This window comes from Diabrotica virgifera, chromosome 3 (genome assembly GCF_917563875.1).
Source record: "Diabrotica virgifera virgifera chromosome 3, PGI_DIABVI_V3a".
NCBI classification, from domain to species: Eukaryota; Metazoa; Arthropoda; class Insecta; order Coleoptera; family Chrysomelidae; genus Diabrotica; species Diabrotica virgifera.
The window spans coordinates 218,943,794-218,959,893 of NC_065445.1; the positions used below are offsets into that span (position 1 = coordinate 218,943,794).

The window sequence follows — 16,100 nt, forward strand, 5'->3', positions numbered from 1 at the left end:
ATCTAATAATAAATTGTACTTATCTTCTTTTTCAGCTAACAGCCTTTTTAACCACTGATTTTCTATCGCTATGGCACTAAATGATTCGATGGGTTGTCCATCACTATTTTGGCAACATATTACACGCGAATCCCCTATCTTGAAGAATTTCACTTTGTTTTTCACAGCACATGAGATATGATAACTATTTCCACATACTATACAAACGAGTGTTTTATTAGGCTTCGTTTGACAACATTTAAATGTATTCTCTTCAAAATCTACCTCTTTTACTATAGAGAGAGGTTTACTAAGAAGTACGAAAGAAAATGGCGATAATAATTATTCCAATAAACAACAATGTAATTTGCAATTTACTTTCGTTCTTCTTATTTTGCACAGTAAAATATTCGTTGTCGAAGTAATCCAAAACAGGCATATGTTCGTGGAATAGAGTATACTGTTCTTCATAAAGCATTTTCAAAATCAGTAAATGCAACATGTGCACATCCATGAGATACTATAAATTTTGGACTAATCTGCAAACTCTATTTCTTCACATTTTATAGGAGTTACAAAAAATTCCTTCAGTAATAAAACTGGACTAAACGAATGCCTAAAATCATCCAATTTGTGGGGGTAGTTAAAGACGATGGACAACTAAAATGCGAGGGTTTTGCAACAAGATCAAAATGAAATTATGTTTTTGAAGTAGTTGTTATCTGACACCTGAAAGGGTATAAGGAAGGGGATAAAGAAGAAGTAGTTGTTAGACATGATAAATGAGAAATGATAAAGTCTCTATTGACACCTCCACTGGTTCATCATATTACCCACATATTCCTGTTACTTCACAGCGAGTTTGTGAAGCTTATTCAGTGTGTTTTTCGGATATAGCGTCACAGATTTAGAACCATAATTGCCTGATACAATTAGTAATATTGGCTGCAAAAAATACAGATGTCGGCCATCCCATTCCAGAAAAGTTATTTTCAGTAAAATCAGTTGACACAGTTATAAACTAGGATGATGTAGCCAACTATCCTACACAGTTTTTGAATTCATCAGACTTGTCTGGACTCCCTAAAAGTAGAATCAGTTGTCATTGGCAAGGGACTGAGACTGACTGAAAAAGGTCTGTTATTATGAAATGAGAATCGTATCCGAAAAAATTATGAAAGACAAAATTGGAACTACAAATTGTTTCTAAAATTTAAATTACAATTTTCATTTGCAAAGCCTAGAAACTCTCTGGTAAAGCGATTATGATGTATTAAATAGTATCTGTATTTTTAAAGTCATTTTCACATGACAGTATTTAGCATGAACAGTAACTAGCTTTTGTTTTATAGAAACTATAGTTTTAATTTTTTATTGCGTTATTTCAGCAACATTTACCATTTCATTTGCAAACCATTCCATACAGTGAGTTCCATGATAACTATAAAAAAATAATAAATTATCGTATTCACATTTAACAAAGTATCCACAACTAAATGAAATAGGCTTTTGGTATTTTCTGCTCTTTGTGTTGACACAGATTTCAAGAGATTCAAGCATTAGTTCAAAATCTGCATATAAATAAATGACGTCCGTTGTTTATACACAAAATTTTTGAAATTAATTATTTATTTTTTCTACGAGCGTGCAAAAATGTCTACTTTCCCGCACGCGTTTTAGTTTAGAAAGTTTTACTTTTCCGCACGCGTTTTACTTTTCCGCACGCGTTTTATTTTTCCGCACGCGTTTTACATGCAATAAACTAATATTTAGATATTATTTACTATTTTATTTCAAATGTATCTTATTGTGTTCCTGTTTTAATGAAATTAACGCGACAATTCGATGAAATAAAATTATTTTGACATAATATTCGAAAGTCAAATTGGTAGACAATAACAGTCGTTTTGAATCATCGTCATGGAAACCAAGATCGTCGTCATGCTAACTAATTATATTGAAATTTTGGTTTTGACAACCTTGTCAAAGAATGAATTTGTGTATGTATTTTCATATTAATTAAATTAATTGATTAAGATTTGGTCATTTTTTAAAGACTCGTAGAAAAAATATTGTTCCTAACTCTTGCAGAAAGTCTCTTTTCCGCACTCGACTGCTTGCCGAACTCCCGCTTCGCGTCGTTCGGCAAACTGCAGTCGCGTGCGTAAAAGTATGACTATCTGCACTTGTTAGGAGAATAACTATTTCTGGAATTGAAATTTTGTAGTCATTCATTTTTTCACACAATGTTAGTTGTTTAACAAGATGCTTCTTTTTTTTTTTCTCTCTGATTCTGGCTTTGGTTTAGAACTAGAACCTTTAGCCACGTAATTGTATAACTTATCACTAAGTCAGGGGAGTAATGTGTAGTGTGTGTGTTGAGTAAGTGTCTTGTTACTTTGCAAAGTCGACGTCATTGTCTTTTCAAAGAGACGCTAATTGTTTCCGAACGTCTGCGGTCCCTCCGGTGAGTACCGATCCCACAATTCTGATTAATAAAATAATTTAGACATCTGTCACATACAATTCAGTGGTCGTTTGCCAAAAGCAGATATGCCCATTTTGGGTACTTTTCAGGACAGCAAATTCAAATTTCCACAACTTCCATAAAATTACATTTTTTTCTTATATGTCAACTCACATAAATAGCTGTATAAACATTAAACTCAAAACCAAATATGATATTTCTAAAACTGTAGTGGGAGCACGCAAAATAGAATTCTATTTTAGTGACGTCACATTGCCTAGCAACCGTCGATTCTCCCATTATGAAATTCTATTTTGTGACGTCAGCAAAATAGAATTATGTATTGCTTGCTCTGGGCCCTGTGATTTTATGGACATCGTGGACATTTGAATTTGCTCTTCTGAAAAATATCGAAAGTGGACATATCAGCTTTTGGCAAACGGCCACTCAATTTTTTATCGCCTTTTCTATTTAGTTGAGAACTTAACAATCTATATAATATTTTCATACAATATTGATATCTAATACTAACGACCTCTTTATACATAGTTACATTTATTCTTTTTATACACTCACCGGCACAAAATCCCGCCACCCAAAATTTTTTATTAAGTTTGACAATTTATAACTTTATCATTTGTGTCCCGATTTTCAAGATTCTTGCACCAGTTTGTAGGTACATGTATTGGTATCGTTTGGTATGATTCCGGTAACAAAAAAATTTGCTTGCATGGCATTATACAGGGGTGAATTGAAGCGTTGTATTTTCTCCTAACTTTAAAAAATTCTGTGGAAAAATGGAATAGCTGATTTTGTTTCATAGTCCTGTCAGATTATCTCAGAGGCATAACTAAAATTTTGTTTTTTGTATTATCCGAATATCTCTTTTCTTGTAAGAGCTGTACCATTTTTTGTAAATAAAAACACTGACTGACTGATATAATAGAGGTTTGTTTTGTTAATTTTAGTGCGTTTGATATTTTTAATTAAATATACTTTCAAAGCAGTGTGTTTATTTACAGCTCTTACAAAAAAAGAGATATTCAAATAATTCAAAAAACAAAACCTTAGTAATACCTCCAGGATAATACAAAAGGAGTATGAAATAAAATTAGCCCTCCAATTTTTCCACAGAATTTTTTAAAGTTAGGAGAAAAAACAAAGCTTTCATTCACCCCCGTATTATGCCATCTAAGCAAAAAAATTTTGTTACCGGAATAATAACAAACGACATCAATACATGCACCTACAAACGATGCAAGAATCTTGAAAGTCGAAGTACAAATAATAAAGTTATAGCATTGTTTATATAGGGAGATAGTTGGTCAGCCCAATAGGTAAATATGTTTGATTCAAATTGAGACAGTCACCAGATGTCCCCACAATTTCTGTCAGGGTCGCAACGTCAAAATGCATAGATACCAAGTTGGATACGATCCTATTCATAACATCCCAACTCGCATACGTATTAAGAAAAATAAATATATAGAAGAGTATATTTAGAAATAGAATTAATGATGTCACGCTACTTATACATTATATATGTAATAGCATAATAGCATGACATCATTAATTCAATTTCTAAATATATTCTTCCATATATATTTATTTTTCTTAATATGTATGCGAGTTGGGGTGTTATGAATAGGATCGTATCCAACTTGGTGTCTATGCATTTTGACGTTGCGACCGTGACAGAAATTGTGGGGACATCTGGTGACTGTCTCAATTTGAATCAAACATATTTACCTATTGGGACCGTGCAAGTTCGGCAAAGCGACCCCAATTTCTACGCTCTATACTAAAATTCGCACTTTTAATTATATTGGCCAATTATATTAGTCCTGGTTACTGGATAATTGTCAAGGCCATAGCCCAAAAAAATAATAAGAAGAAAAAATAAGATTCAGGTTATGTTATGAAAACGTCAACAATTGTATGTAGTAAATAAAATTAGTTATTAAAATGCAATACTGCAAGCAAAATAAAATTAATTAAATTTACCTTTATATAATAATTGCATATCATATCAATATTGTGGAGCAATATATAATTTTTCTGCTTCATTGACAGAAGGTATGAAATATACGTCAATTTGACAATATGAATTATTTAAGATAGTTGCAATATTTCTCCGCGACTCGCGCAGGGTCGTTTCTCGTTTCCCCTTCCAAGTACTTGCACACCGCGAATTGGGCTGACCAACTATCCTATATAAACAATGGTTATAGATTGCCAAACTTAATCAAAAATTTTGGGTGGCGGAATTTTGTGCCGGTGAGTGTATATAGTCCGGTTATGCCTCTCGAAATCTCCAGATCATTCCAAAGACACCATGACGTCTGGCATTGTGGTAACATTATTATTTTCAGAAACTGTTGTTTTTAGGTGATTTTGATGGAGATGCCTTGATGGATGTGTTAATAACTACTATTAAAGCAGATACCTCGATTAACAATGCAAGGACAAGTATTTATATTCTATGGGGAGGTAATACTACCTTCAATTGTACAGAGATTGAAGGGTCCCCATTGATTGAAATGTTAGGTCAACCATTGGCAATTGATTATAATCAAGATATGATCATTGATTTGTTTGGAGAAGACATTGAAGAAAAAAGAGCCTTTTGGGTTTTTGGTAAAAACAGAACTGAGCCTAAGAAAGTGGAGATGCATCACCACAATAAAGAACCAAATGGCGTACTCATGAAGCCTCATGCTCATGCATTTTTAGGTAATAAAACAATAATATATGGAATTATACCTAGGATAGTTGTATACAGGTTGTTTCATTAATAATTTGAAATATTTTAACTGTAGAGCCCTGGGCTCAAAATATTAAGATCTAACCCAAATCACTTAAAGGGAAAGGCGCAATATGTTGCCTGTCAAAATTTTCAGTGTGTTTTAAATGTATTAATTTTTTTCGAATCCTGAGAAAACTAATAAGTATTTTTGACAAATTTAAGCGCAGAATGAAAGATTACATTATTACCGAGGGCCGAAAGTCCCTTAGAATAAATAATAAATTTGTTTTGAATGAAATATTTGCAATTATAAATCACACTAAATTTTCTCTTTTATTTTCACCCCTTTAACTTATTAAAATAAACATTATAGAAATTTTTAGGGACTTTCGGCCCTCGGTAATAATGCAATCTTTCAATCTGCATTTAAATTTTTCAAAAATACTTATGAGTTTTCTTACGATTCGAAGAAAATAAATAAATAAATTCACAATTTAAAACACATTGAAAATTTTGACAGGCGACATTTTGCGGCTTTCCTCTTAAATAAGGTGTGGCTCCTTACTGAGTTACAGGGTGTTATATTTAAAAACTATTTGTACCCAGTACTTTAAAATTATGTACTTGACATATCCTTATCATATTTGGCGGAAAGTGTAGTAACTGTACACCTTACTAAATTATGTTAGGTAAACTTCTCTGGCTACTACAAGAGGTGTATGGCCGGGGAAAGTGAGTGGTTAGTCCTTCCCAAATTCTGTGAGGGACAAGATCTATGAGAAATTTTAATAAACGACTTACTGGTAATCCGGTAATAGGTATCTATTGATACCTATTGTAACACAGACCCCCAGCGAGACATTTACAGAGTTGTATCCAACATTCAAATAAAATTATCGGAGAAAGTGTTGAATTTCAAATTATTAATTTGTGTACTTAAATGTTTTTACCAATTGATCGATATACTGATTATTTTTCAAGTAAACTACCTCGTATTATATATATCTAGTATTTAGAAAAATGTACCTTCACCCTTTTTCCAAAATTAAGATTGGCAAAATAAAATATTTTTTCAGTTACGAAAATAAAAATGTTGCTTTGGTGGATTTACAAGTTTTTTTATTAGCCGTGCTTCGGTTCTTAACAAGTTCGTCAATGAACACTTAATATTAATATATTATACAGTCAGGTCCTAAAGTAACGGATAAATATAATTTTTACGTACTTAATTATAAAGTAGATGAAAACTCCTGAACCAGGTCAATTTTTACACACAAAAATATACGTTCTCAATAAAATCGTTCAACTACCCCTTTAACCCCATAAGGATAATAGCTACTTTTTGAGACATTTACCTAAATGTTTAAAAAGATTCGATGTTACTTTTTTGTCAACCAGATAACAAATATACTAGTCAATCATGACAACTATTTGAATCGAGGACTTTTTTATGTAAGAAATAAAATAACTTCTTTCTTAAGTATCAAGTCCAAAAATCAAAAATATTACATTTCTGAATAGAGAATTGAAAACCCTCTTAAACTCCGTATCACACGCCTTTATTTAAACTTTTTAGATGGGTAGCTATTACCCCTTGGGCGGTTAAGGAGGTAGTTAAATGATTTTATTGAGAAAGTGTATTTTTGTGTATATTTGAGGATTTTTCGTATGCCCTTATAATTTACGTAGAAAATGAATTTATCCGTTATTTTAGGACCTCACTATATAAAAGAAGTTAAATTTGTTCACAATAAAAGTACAAAATTTTTTGTAAGAGGTATATATTTTGTAAAAAAGTAAAAAGCTGTGCAACGAAAGTCGTCGTTGTTACATGGAAAAAGCTTTTGGGGGACATGACACCATCATAAGTTAAAGTAAAACAGGTTAAAATTAGACTGACAGGTATGAAAAAAATAGTTTTTATTTACTTACATGTCACATGCGATGCCACAAAAAGTTACCAATTGGTCTTTTTACTATCATAAATTAAATGATATACTAGCCACTTCAAAAATTCACATTCACTTGGGATCTACCAATAGGATTTAAAGGTTATTCCAACTCATCGTCATTATCGTTCTCTTCATCACTCTCATCCAAATTAATAATAATTTTCTTCAAGGCTGGGGCATTTTTCATGTAATCCTTTTCAATCTTCTTTACATGTTTTATAGCATTTTGATAGTTTTGAGCACTGATATTTTTGAACTCCGTTTTTATTAGTTCGACAACACTTTGGGCATCTTTTGGAGATGTGTTGTTCCTCCGGATATGGTTTATTAACTGAGCCCATAGCAATTCTATGGGATTCAACACACAGTAATATGGAGGTAATCTTAAAACCATATGTCCATTGTTAGTGGCTAATTTATCTACAATATGTTCTTTAGTTACGACTTTGGTATGAAGAACGTGAATTAGTTGATCTTTGGTGTAATGATCCTCAAAATATAGGTCTTCGGCTATTAAAAATTCTTGAATTTCATCCTTTCTACTCTGTTTGGTTGGAATTTTTTTAATGCATCTGGAGTGATATGATGCATTGTCCATAACAATCACGCTATTTGCTTTTAAATTTGGGAGTAATGTATTCTCAAATCACGATTCAAAAAGCGTCCCTTCGATGCCTTGGTGGTAGTCTAGAGAACTGTCTTTAATACTTTTGGAACTCAACAATAACGCATCGTTCACCCATCCATGTTGTCCTCCGCAATGTAATATGCAAATTCGCTTGCCTTTAGAATGAGGTACATCTATTTGGCATTTGCTTAAACCGTCTGCCCAGGCTTTATCTATCGTTTCGTGAGAATCAAACCAAGTCTCGTCCAGATAATAAATTTCTCGACACTCACTGCGGTATTGTAAAATTTTTTCGATATATTCATTCCTCCATTTTATTAGGCGGCTACTTTCCATTATGGTTTGTCTCTTATTGACAGTTTTATATTTAAAACCATTTTTGGTCAAAAGTCGTCCCAGAGTCTTTGTGGAACAATCATGAACCATATGTTTTTCTTTTAATTTTGCCATGATATTGTTTAGGTTAGGCATAATTTTAGCTGCATACATATTATATATTGTCTCACTAATAGGTTCCAAGAGGTAAGGTTGAATTTTTTAAGAGCTTCCCAAATCCTTTCTTGTTTTTCTATATTTCGAACCAGTCTTTATTAAACGGTACACTGTTACACAAGAAATTTTTGTTAATATCGCCGTTTGCTTAACAGCTTCATATTTGGTCATTTTTTTAGAAAGTCCGTCAAATACATCTAACACCATATTTTGCTCAGTTACACACAAATTCTTCCTTTGGTGAGTACTTGACCCCGCACTTCCATCTTTATCTTCTAAATTATCCGTAGGTTCATTTTCGTCAGGTAAATGCGTATCACTTTCCCATGGCCGCCACATTTATTGTTCTTTGATAAATACTAAATTTTATATCACAACGCGCTTTTTTTCAACAAACTCTGGCTGAAAGAACCACAAAATATACTGCTTAAGAATGACTAATTGCGTTATTTAAATATTGTGACAATGATCCCGCCCCATTTAATGATTCTACGAAAATGTACTTATTAAGTACTTAGCAATTACCGGAAATATAAAATTGTTTATAAATTTGTATTCAGGTCAACCGCAGGAATTTCTCTTAATTATTTTTAAATGTTACAAACAAAGACATGTTGTATAACATTTTACAAAAATATTTTTTAATGGATTTGGAATAAGTTTTACTTCTTTTTATGTATATCGATAAATAGTGTTCATTGACGAACCCACAAAACAAAATGTCTACTTATTTTCGTAACTGAAAAATATTTTTCCACCTACATACCTCTACCGAAAGTATTCATTTCCTGACCTGATTGTAGGGAGCATAGTCGTACTTTTCCTCCCTTGAATGATTCTTGAATGAAGTAAACTTAATTCTCGGGAGGAAAAATAGCACTTTGCTTCCTTGTTATACAAATAGCTATTATTTTGCCAGTCCTAAATTAAAAAAAAGGATGAACGCAAGTATTTTTTAATACTATATTGCGAGATTGTTTACTGATAAAAACCATTGTTAAGATCAATTTGTAAAAGCACTTAAACCAACTAATAACGTCTAATAATTTAAAATTCAACACTTCTTCGGTAATTTTATTTAAATGTTGGATACAGGTTAGTACAACTCTGTAATGTCTCTCTGGGGGTTAGTGTTACAATAGGTATCAATAGCGGATTATCAGCAGGTTGGTTTTTAAAATTTCTCATAGATCTTGTCGGTCACTATATTTTAGCGCAATTTTTCGATTCTCCAATACTTTCTATGTAAATAATATACTATTCATTGGTAATGATAAAGTCGATATTTTTAGAGATATTTGAAGTTAAAAATGAAGCGGCATAGTTAATTTGATTAATGTATTAATATTATGTCGGTGTTTTTCGGTCATAGGATTGCACTTGCTACGCAACTGAAATTTTAATCGCTATTAACACAAAATCATAATGTTATTTATTGAAATTTCTTTATTGTTATGCTTATTTATTGAAACAAATAGATACATTCACAATTTAAATACATATTGTGGTTCTAGAATGAACCATTTTGTTATAATCTAAATAAAAGAAAAATTTTAATAACACGAAAATTATCAAAAAACACCTTTTAAGTAAACCTTTTTCAATGGGACGCTAATTTACATCTATAAGCCTATCTATTCTTTCTGTATCGCTTCATTTTTAACTTCAACTGTCTCAAAAAATAATAATTTTATCGTTATGAATGAAGAGTATATCATTTGCATAGAAAGTATTGGAGAATCGAAAAATTCCACTAAAATAGTAATTCCGCTAGTGGCGTAGAATTTGGGTAGGCTCAAACACTCACTTTCCCCTATCGTACGTCTCTGGTAGTAGCCAGAAACATTTTTTTAATATAATTAGTAGGGTGTACAGTACCTGCACTTTCTGCCAAGTATGACAAGGAGATGTCAAATAGTTTTAAAGTAATGGGTACAAGTAGTTTCTGAATTTTTAAAGAAAACACCCTGTAACTCAGTAAGGAGCCACATTTTATTTAAGTGATTTGGTCCAACTACATTGGGTCCTATTATAATGATTTGAGCCCAGGAATCTACAGTTAAAATATTACCAATTATTAATGAAACACTCTGTATGCAAATATTATGCCTAACCTAAATATAATTTATAATGAGCAAATTAGTTAAATTCATTTTCATTGATTTGTTTTCAGATCTTAATGATGACTATATGGCAGATCTGTTCATAACTACAAAAGACAATTTTGAGATTTGGCTAGGTAGGGAAGAGTCAAATCCAAAGAAGCCCAAATTTTCATACAAATCTACAATTCCTCATCCTATCAATCCCAAAACTAGTGAAACTGCCAAAGTGATAGGCCAATCTCTTTTTGTCGATGTTGAATTAAAAGGAAAAGTTGATTTATTAACACCTATTTGTTATGACTGGAAATGTCAGAATGGTGCTTTGTTACTTTATTCAAATACAGAAGAAAAATGGATTGATTTACAGGTAACACCATAGTCCATTCACTCACGGTAAAATATTGCGAAACCTAATTTTAAACAACCGCTGGATTGACATAAAATTTTGCATGCACATATACTGCCGTGCTAAGCCCAAAGGCGGGAACTGATTTTTTATCGAAAATGAGATTTTTGTATTTTTAGGTAAAATAGGGTATTTAGTATATATTTATAAAGTTTTTGGAGTTGTAGAAGCATTATATTTTAAATAAAATTGCAATTTTGTTAGCGGTATCTACACTTTTCAGTTAAAATACTAAGCCATTTGGCGGCAAATGTTAAGTACTATGGCTTTTTGACGGTATCTGCTACAGTTGCCGTCCATATACCTTAGCATATTGCACTTACCGCTAATCTACTTTCAAGAATGCTACGCCTATATTTAGAAACCGCCAAATCGCCTTAGTATTACAAAGTAAATTCGGCCTAACTTTACAATAAATTATTGTGTTAGTTAAAAGAGTTGTGTGTGTTCACAAAGAGGGGATGGTATTAGATAGTTAGTAAAAGAAATAATTAGCGAGGATGGTAAGAAATTTTCGAGTTTATTATATCTATTGAAATATATTTTCATTTTTGTTTATAATATTTCAAGAATTAACCAAATTATGTTGTCCTAAACAATATGAATCTGCCCCAAGTGGATGATTTTTTATATCTTGAATTAGGCGGTAAGAGATTTTCATATTTAAAAAATATGTCTTTTTTTTAATTAGGTTTTAAAAACTTAATAATATATCCACACGCTGTCCACAAACATTTTTAGAAAAAGAGACTTAAAATAGGTATTATGTTTTTTTAGAAAATCAAGTAGAGTCGAGTAAGAGTTGTGAACGACGAGGTGATACCACTGAAGACAATATTGTAGAAAGAGAAAAATTTATTGTAAAGCAATTACAAGAGGTGAAAAAAAAACTATGTTCAGCCTATACAGGCGCAAGGTTTGTTTCATACTTTGATTCAAGGTTTGTTTCAGTTTTCTGTATTTTTAAACCCTTTGTTGGTCGTACATGGGATTAGAATTAGCAGTCCCATTGTTGCATTTTTTTTTTGTTTAAATACAAGCTAATATTATTGTTTAACTAGATAATGTCTAGTAGTCTAGTTATACAATGCTATTATAGATACGGGATTGTAGATTTGGGATATCTTTATTTAATCTTTTGAGAATTCTTTACGTAAGTTTTATACAAAAATGCTGGTTTTTATTCCTTTATAAATTTTCTAAGAATGCGTCAGGTACCTGGATAATAATCCAAAAATTTGTTTGCATATTTTAAAAATCTTATATATCCCATAATTAGGCCGATGTCAGATTATGCGTTTTGACCGAATGCGTTTCCGCCGCATCCGGTGAAAACGCATAGTGTGACAGATCGGTCCGGTTGCGTTGGAAACGGATGCGTTTTGAGTCATCGGTACGCGCTTACAAACTGCACCAGACTAAACGCATAGTGTGACAGGTCGGTCTGGTTGCGTTGGAAACGGATACGTTTTCACCGCATCCGGTCAAAACGCATAATGTGGCATCGGCCTTAGGTATTTTTCGGTCTAAAAGACAATGGTCATCATATTTTAATCATAACATATATCTAGTTTGTACAATACAACTAATAAAATGTTAAAATTTGCCCTAATTACTGTAAATTATGGTATTTTCCCAAATAGAATATTGTGAAATACCCAATAATATAACAATATATAATAATATTAGGGCAGGTGTCGGCGATCATAAAAATCTTGAAGCTCTATAATAACTCAGGCCTGTCGTAAAATAGCAAACCTTTGTCGCTAAGAAACAAAATAAAAATAGCTGAGAAAGTCAAAAGTATGGTTTACAATCACACTCACAGTTGAAGAATTCTTTAAAACGCTTCAGCAGATGTTTAAACATCTATAACAATCTGAACGAATTCTGTTTAGTATAAGTACAGTTCTGCCCAAATTATTAGACACACTATATAAGATTTTATAAAAAATGTTAATTATGAGGTAATACCATTTTATTGTAATACTAAATAGGTTTTGTGTATGTACCAGACACAAATTATGTTGTTTAGTGGTCTATTAAATTGTCTATATTGAATCACAAATAGAACATTAATATTAATGAACCAATATGTATTTATTGACTCTTGAAAGAAACAGATATAACTACAACTAAATATTGCCAATTTGTTGTTGTCATATTCTAGCTCAACAAAATAATAACATTTAATAATACTTTAATTCTTTCAATTTAATAAACTGTAATACAAAGAAAAGCTTTTTATTTCATATCAATCACAACTGTAAACCACATACCGCTAATAGGCTTAGTTTTATAGTAAGTTTTGATAAAACGTTTTAGCGGTATCAACCTCTTTTTATATAAAACTTTGGTTTAAAATATAATCAATGGTTCCCTTAATAAACTGGGGCATCTATCCATGCATAAAAACTATTAGCTAGTCCATAAATCCCTTACGGGCCAAAATTTTAGCACTCAATTTTGAAATCGATTTTGCCACCATTTTGTGAAATGTTAGTTACCGCCTTTGGGCCTAGCACGGCAGTATAGGCGAGGATATAAAGCACTAAAATCCCCTAAACCAGTGGTTCCCAACCTTTTATGTCTGGCGACCCACCTTTTGATGTTTTTTCATATTCGCGACCCATGATGATACATATTTACGTTATTCAGCTACTGTAAGAGCCACGCCACGACCCATCTGAAATCCACCCGCGACCCACTAGTGGGTCGCGACCCACCGGTTGGGAAACGCTGCCCTAAACCCTTTAATTTTCAAAATTAAGAGGATCGGTACGTATTTTCGGCTGCAATGCTATTCAAATGGGGATTCATTTTTTTCAAATCCTGAGAAAACTAATAGGTATTTTTGAAAAATTTAAACGCAGAATGAAAGATTACGTTATTAGCGAGGGCCGAAAGTCCCTGAGAACTTCTATAATGTTTATTTTAATAAGTTACAGGGGTGAAAAAACTAAGAGAAAATTTAGTGTGATTTTTAATTTCAAATATCTCATTCAAAATAAACTTTTTATTTATTCTAAGGGACTTTCGGCCCTCGGTAATAATTTAGGGCCGGTTGTTCGAACGCTAATCAACAATGATCACTATCAAATATTTAATTACTGTCACCAAAACTGTCAAAGTTAACTTTTATTGGGTTGCTGAAAACATAATTGCTTATAATTATGAGATTAGTTAATCAATTAACATAACAATTATTAACATAATTGATTTAGTAATTTCATAATTGTAATCAATTATGTTTTCAGCAACCCAAACAACAGTAATTAAATATTTGATAATGATCATTGTTGATTAGCGTTCGAACAACCGGCCCTTAGTCTTTCATTCTGCGTTTAAATTTTTCAAAAATATTTATTGGTTTTTTCAGGATTTGAAAAAAATGAACACAATGCCGTGGTAATATTTTCCAAATCTGTCTTTGTCTTACAACGCACTCAACCGAATATAATATTGTCAGCATATATTGTCAGTCAGACACTGACAATCAGTGACAATTTTAAATATTTGACATTGCATCGGGAATATTTTGAGAAATTGATTAATTATTATTGATATATAGTGTATTTGATAAATAATTGATTTAAGACGTGAACCTAATAAAAAGTTATTTATTGTGTATTATTTGTGGAAGATCCAAGCAGAGAATACATCAGATATATCCTGTGATCCAAGTATTTTGTTGTTAGAGATGTTCAAAATTGTAAGCGTTCCAAAATAACAACATATTATTAAAAAATCACTTTAACACTTTTCCTCTTTTCTCGATTGATTATTAGTTTTTGTTGTACAAATAAATTATTACAATCACTGAAAACATAGTTAGTGAAAAAATTATCACATTTATTAACTGAATTAATAATTTGCAATTATAAAAATAACAGTTATCCAAGAACATTCAAAAGCCATCTCTTTAAATTAATTATGACATTTTCAAGTAGAATGACATTCTAGTAATGTTTACATATCCACACCAGTGTGAATTTTACTACACGTAATTTGCCGTGTAAAGACAGAAAAAGTAGGGATACACGTAAAATATTTGCGAATTATGTACCCATAGCCTTAAGACGGATCGTTATAAAACCTTTTGCATTCGATTCGGGAGAACTTAAGGAAAAAAGTTGACCTATTGGCATGAGGGACAAATGAAAATTGTGTTGTAGACGAAAAATGCATTTTCCAAAGTGCATCTCAAAGTGTTCAAAAAATAAAAATTCTCAACTCGGAAACTAATCATGGAAATGAGTTAAATGTTCATACTCGTGGGTTTTTGAGGTCGTTGAACACGAATATCGGGTCGGCGAAACTGTAAGAGGTACCCGGTGTCCGGTATTTCGGTATTCACTTAGTCTCCTGGAGTTTTATGATGATTCATTATGAAGATCACTGACACTTGTTATCCCGAGATTTTATTATCCTCGTACGCTGTACGAGATACCTGGTGTCCGGCATGTACGTCATCTCCTGGAGTTTTATGAAAATTAGTTATGAGAATAGTTGTATTAAATAGTGTGATGTTATGCCTTCTGGTTCTAATTAATTAAAAAGACTAAACACGTCTTACTATACATTATATTTTATTCACTGGTATCCAATATCTAAACAATAACATTAATTATTCATAGCGCCTCGCCTTACTACATACTTACTAACTTCTAATAATTATTTGTATATCTATATCCATACTGATTGCTCAGCGTGTTTTTATACCTATCTGAACCCTAACAAATATAGTTCAAGTTCACTCGTAATAAACATGTGATACAAACTATAAGCTATTGTTTTTATGTATGTTCAATACCCTAAAGGTTAATAACATCATATTTAAATTATGATTTATACAGAGGGTTCATAATATACCACATCTCCGCCGTTTTTAAAAAAGAAAGTCCTAAGAAGAGAAGAAGAATATCTGACGGTATATTCCTCTTTCCCTTTTACAAAATGTTTATGGTTACCTAATACTATTTTCAAAAATTAAATTTCCTAACTATCCTAACTAACTGTAACATGGTACGTTTCAGAGTTTTTTTTTTAATCCTAAAAATTGTTTATTATTATCACTAATTCACTTTCTGTTCCGTCTTGCTTTTTAGTCTTTTCTCCATTCACAAAACAGTGTCCACATAAAAACAGTGACTAAACCTATCGGGATTTTTAATATAGTCTTTTAGTGCCTATATGCATCTCCTATAAGCAGGGGAATAATCTAATCTACCTAACTAAAAATCTCGTATCTAACTAAAAGTCCTAAGCTAAGCTAATATTACTCGAATAAGTAAAAAAAATGTATCCTTTACTCTATTAATAATT

General features: G+C 31.7%; 1 protein-coding gene across 1 annotated transcript in view; it reads left to right on the top strand.

Annotated features, from left to right (window-relative positions):
- LOC114325950 (T-cell immunomodulatory protein) overlaps positions 1-16,100 on the top strand; it is a 42,767-nt gene that overhangs the window by 7,869 nt on the left and 18,798 nt on the right. The window contains exons 2-3 of the mRNA XM_028274106.2: positions 4,835-5,179; positions 10,438-10,736. Of these exons, the coding sequence (XP_028129907.2) occupies positions 4,835-5,179; positions 10,438-10,736 (644 nt within the window). The remainder of the gene's footprint in view (positions 1-4,834; positions 5,180-10,437; positions 10,737-16,100) is intronic.